At 34.7% G+C, this 5,221-nt stretch overlaps 1 protein-coding gene across 1 annotated transcript; it reads left to right on the top strand.

Moving 5' to 3' along the window:
- The first annotated feature begins 992 nt into the window (after positions 1–992).
- Positions 993–3,546, top strand: LOC140444317 (uncharacterized). The gene is made up of 2 exons (XM_072536067.1): positions 993–1,093; positions 1,457–3,546. The coding sequence occupies exon 2, from the start codon at positions 1,828–1,830 to the stop codon at positions 3,544–3,546; it is 1,719 nt and encodes a 572-aa protein (XP_072392168.1). The 5' UTR covers positions 993–1,093; positions 1,457–1,827.
- Positions 3,547–5,221: the final 1,675 nt, after the last annotated feature.

Below are 5,221 nucleotides of genomic sequence, written 5' to 3'. Positions count from 1 at the left end.
TGGTGGACGTCCTCGTGACGTCGGAACGTGTCGTTGACCAATGACAGCATAGCAGCGTCAGTGGTGGGAATAGCAACACCCCCAGCGACCAATGACAGCTTAGAATTTGAATAAACAACATAGAAATGGCGGTATAGCGATGAGGGACCAATGGTGACATAGTAACACCCTCCTCGTGACGTTAGAACGTTTTCCTCGACCAATGATGCCACAGAAACGTGTCCTCGACCAATGGTGGACATCCTCGTGACGTTGGAGGCCAATGGTGTGCATCAACGGCCAATGAGAAAGACGTGCATCGACTAATGGTGGAGTCGTACCACAATATTAACGAAAAGACGCCCCCAGTCCCCCCCATTCCCCCGAAAAGACGTTCCCAGTCCCCCCATTCCTCCCGAAAAGACGCCCCCCCCAATAATAACGAAGCTACACGTCAACGTAACCAATGAGAACGATGTTCAATCGCTGGTCGGTGACTGCGTTCTATGAATTGACAAAGAGAAGAAGACGAATGACAGACAAAGAGAGCCATTTTTCCTCGTATTTTTTTGTAATTAAAACCTACAACCATTAGCGTAAAACTTCTAAATTTTTTCAATTTATATTTTACGAGTTACCTCGTATATATTTTATCGATTACCATAATAACAAAAATTCGTTTATTTTTCAATTTATACTTTACATGATCAGTTGAAATCTTTATAAAATAGATCTTGCTACTGAGAATAATGACATCATCGGATACGCCGGCTATTAAAAATGTCTCACGCGATCACGATATATAGCCGGAAACACGTGCACATTCCAATTCGATTATTTAATGTAAGATAAAATATATTCTCTCATGGAGGCAGGAAGTTAATAATTAAGCCCGGCATGTGATGCATAAATGAATAGTCTTACGAAATATTGCGCAACATAGTTTTAGCGTGGGAGAGGCAGTTAGATAAAGAGCAGATGCACTACATATCGTCAGTTCAATTCTGATCATCCTTCAGACAAGTTGTGTGTTTTGTGCAGCGTCAGCAATTATACAAAGTACCGTTCGGAGAAGTTCTGTGTTTGTGAAGTGCCGGCAATTATATATACAAAAGTAAGTTTTATAATACTTAACCTTTTTTATATCATTTAGAATTCATCATTATCTTTACTAATTTCCAATTCTTAATAATTTTTCTGATTTAAACATTTTATTCAAATTACTTGGTTATATTCTCCGTTCTAAAAAAAAAAAAAAAAAAATGTTTGTAAATAGTGCGGTATTTGTAATTTTTTGTTTCTATGAAAGTTTTGTTAGTTAAAACTATTTCATTGTTAAATTAAAAAATATACATATTATAATAGATAGAATTTTTGTAAAATAATATTGCTACTCAAAGATATTTCACTGTTAAATTAAGAAATTGCTAGTCAAAGATATGTTACTGTTAAATTAAGAAAATATATATTGTTGCAGATGGACCTAAAAAAGATTAATGCATCCTCTCTGCTTACAGAGAAGACAATCAAGCCAATTAGAAAGCTAAACAGCCTACCCGTAGGAGTACCCCAGAAGATAATTGCGGCAAGAGAAGTCGATACGAAATTTGGGAAATCCATCCTTATTGAATTAGAAAAGGAGGTGACGTTCTTGCCGCAAAGGGTGGTTGAACTCTACAGGCCGCATTTGGAACATTTCAGCGAGGGAAAGTACAGCTTGGTGTTCCGAGGAAACGTTGCCACTGGAAAGGTGCAGCCAGCCGCCTCGTTTGAAATAATAGAAAATTAGAGGATTAAGAAAATATTGGTGAGTTTTTCATTTATTGATTTATTGCTTTTTACTTAATCATGAGTAACATTGGTGATCTTAGTAGTGACATTGTACAACATTTAATTCAAGCGCGTGATGTTTTGTTTCGAAATTATACACCGCGAGAAGCGAATATTTGGTTAAATCACATTAAAAGGCATTTGACTTTGTTTACTAAAGCGATTCGGTGTGGGGACTTGGAATTAGCTAAATTACGGCAACTACAGACAAACGCGGGGCATTTAAAGACAATTAAATCGGAAATTCAAAATTTCGGTCTTCGCGTGGGTGGTGGAATTACTAAACATCGTCGGGTTAAATGGGAAGATGTAAATTCCGCATTCAAGAGTAGAATCAGAACAGGTATAATTATTAATCTAGGACACAAAGATTTAATGCAATTTTTCGGGGATTGTTTTAAGTTATTTAGAATTCGAATTAAAAACATTTTAAAAAAATTAAATATGATAAAATGTAATATGACATTATGTGGAGAATTTATTAGAAAATCAAATCAAGGAGGTGATATTAACCAATTTAAATATTTTAATACCAAAAACGAAGCCATAGACGCAGGAACGGACTTGGTTTTATGGTTTCACACAAACATAGTCGATAAATTAATGTCTAAGCTATCGGAATTTGAAGAAACGGGATCAGGGTGGGCTTTGAAAAAAATAGTTTCTTTAGAAGTCAATATAAATAAATATGAAGTGGGAAATGGAGCTTCGTCGTTCATTAGACTACCAGAACAAATCCAAAAGAAGCACGCATGTATTAATATCAAAAACGATGATGAAGCATGCTTTTTTTGGAGCATAGTTTCAGCGATTTATCCAGCTAAATGCAGTTCAGATCGTACATCTTCATATCCACATTATGCGACTGTCTTAAATATCGATGGGCTAGAGACACCTATGACTATAAAGGGTATTTCAAAATTTGAAAAGTTAAATAATATTTCTGTAAACGTGTACGGGTTAGAAATGAATGTTGCTAAAGAGAGAACATTTTACGTAACAACGCCGGTAAGGCTATGCAAAACCAAATTAACTAAACATGTAAATTTATTGATTGTACAAGATAAATATTTTCCAAAATTGAATGACTACGAAGCACCTATGGCTCACGATGAATCTGTAGAAATTAAGTATCATTATTGCATGATTAAAGATATGTCTCGACTTATGTCCAGGCAGTTAAGTAAGAACCGTAATAAAAAATTTTTATGTGATAGGTGTTTGAATTATTTTAGTAGTTTTGACAGATTAAATGATCATGCAAAATACTGTGAGAAAATTAATGAATGTAAAGTTTCTTTTCCATCATATCAGAATGTTGAATTTAAAAATCATATTTATAAACAAACAACTCCTTTTGTAGTCTATGCCGATTTTGAGTCAATGTTGAACAAAGTTAAAAACAGTCCATTAAAATGCAAAACAATTAAGTATCAGCAGCATAAAGCCTTTAGTGCAGGTTATTACGTAAAATGCTCTTACGATGAATCTCTGTCGTTTTACCGAAGTTACGCAGGTGAAGATTGCATGGAGTGGTTTGCCAAGGAAATGACGTTGTTGGCGGCATTTGTGCAAGGAAAAATTAAAGATATTGTACCTATGAATGTCACACCCAGTTTTAATGCATCTAATTGTCACATTTGCGAAAAAACGTTTTCAGATAAGGATGTAATTGTTCGTGATCATGACCATTTTACCGGAGATTTCGAGGACTCGCACACCAAGTGTGTAACTTAAATTTCAAAAAACTTTTCGTTGTCCCAATTTTTTTTCATAATCTTAGCGGTTACGATTCGCATATGATGATTAGAGATCTTGCGAAAAATGGTAGTATCAGCTTACTACCAATAAATAAGGAAAAGTATATTTCATTTACAATATACGATTCTGAGGTCAGTATTAAGTTGAGGTTCGTTGATTCACTGAGATTTTTAAATTCATCATTGGACAAGTTGGCCGCCACATTGCAACCTGAGGATTTAAGATATTTAGCTAGCGAATTTCCAAATACCACTCCCGAACAAATGGAATTATTGAAACGAAAAGGCATATTCCCATACGAATATATTGAGTCTTTCAATAAATTGAATGAAACGCAACTACCATCAATTGATAAATTTTACAGCTCATTATCGGGTGAACACATCTCCAAAAATATGTATCATCATGCTCAGAATGTTTGGCAGTCATTCGGTATTAAAAATATTTTGGAATATAGTATGTTGTACATGAAAACTGATATTATGTTACTGACTTGCATTTTTGAAAATTTTCGACAAAAATGTCGAAGTACATACAGTCTTGATCCTGCATGGTACTATACCATGCCTGGATTTTCTTGGGATGCAATGCTTAAATATACTGGATGTAAACTTGAACTGCTGAATGATATCGATAAAATCATGTTTATTGAGAAAGCTATCCGAGGTGGTATAAGTCAAGTAAGTAATCGGTATTCTGAGGCAAATAACAAATACATGCATAATTATGATCCATCAAAGCCTAGTAAATATGTGCTATATTTAGATGTCAACAATTTGTATGGTTGGGCAATGTCTCAATTCTTACCATATGGGGGTTTCGAGTGGGTCGATACCAATATTGATGTCTTGTCTATTCCTGACGATGGAGATACAGGATACATACTACAAGTGGATTTGGAATACCCAGAACACTTGCATGACTTACATCGAGATTTACCGTTTTGTTGTGAACATCGTGTGCCACCAAGAAGTAAGCTTCCAAAACTTATGACCACCTTGTACCATAAAAAAGAGTACACTTTGCATTATCGCAATCTAAAACAAGCTCTGAATGCAGGACTCAAACTAACAAAAATCCATAAAGTGTTGAAATTCAAACAGAGCGCTTGGCTTAAGCCATATATCGATCTTAATACAAAATTGCGAACTGCAGCAACTACAGCATTTGAAAAAGACTTGTACAAGTTAGCCAACAACGCCATATTTGGTAAAACGATGGAAAACATTAGGAAACATCGCATTGTAAAACTTGTATCAAAATGGGATGGAAGATATGGAGCGAAAAATTTGATTGCTAGTCCAAGATTTCATAATAGAACTGTGTTTAATGAAAATTTAATGGCAATCGAACTTAACAAAACAGAGCTCATTTTCAACAAACCATTGTACATCGGCATGTCAATTTTAGATATATCCAAAGTGTGTATGTACGATTTTCATTATAACTTTATGCTGCCATATATGGGAGTTGAAAATTGTAAGCTAATGTATGGGGACACTGATAGTTTTATCTATGAATTAAAATGTGATGACGTTTACAGAGATGTTATTAAAGCAAATTTATCCAAATTCGATACATCAGACTATTCTGAGAATAATATTTATGGAATACCTCAAGTCAACAAAAAAGTTCTCGGAATGATGAAAGA

The sequence above is a fragment of the Diabrotica undecimpunctata genome, chromosome 6, assembly GCF_040954645.1.
Source record: "Diabrotica undecimpunctata isolate CICGRU chromosome 6, icDiaUnde3, whole genome shotgun sequence".
NCBI classification, from domain to species: Eukaryota; Metazoa; Arthropoda; class Insecta; order Coleoptera; family Chrysomelidae; genus Diabrotica; species Diabrotica undecimpunctata.
This window is presented reverse-complemented; position numbering and strand designations above follow the sequence as displayed.

Coding starts and splice junctions, on each gene's coding strand:
- LOC140444317 (XM_072536067.1), top strand. CDS start 1,828: ATGAGTAACATTGGTGATCTTAGTAGTGACATTGTACAACATTTAATT.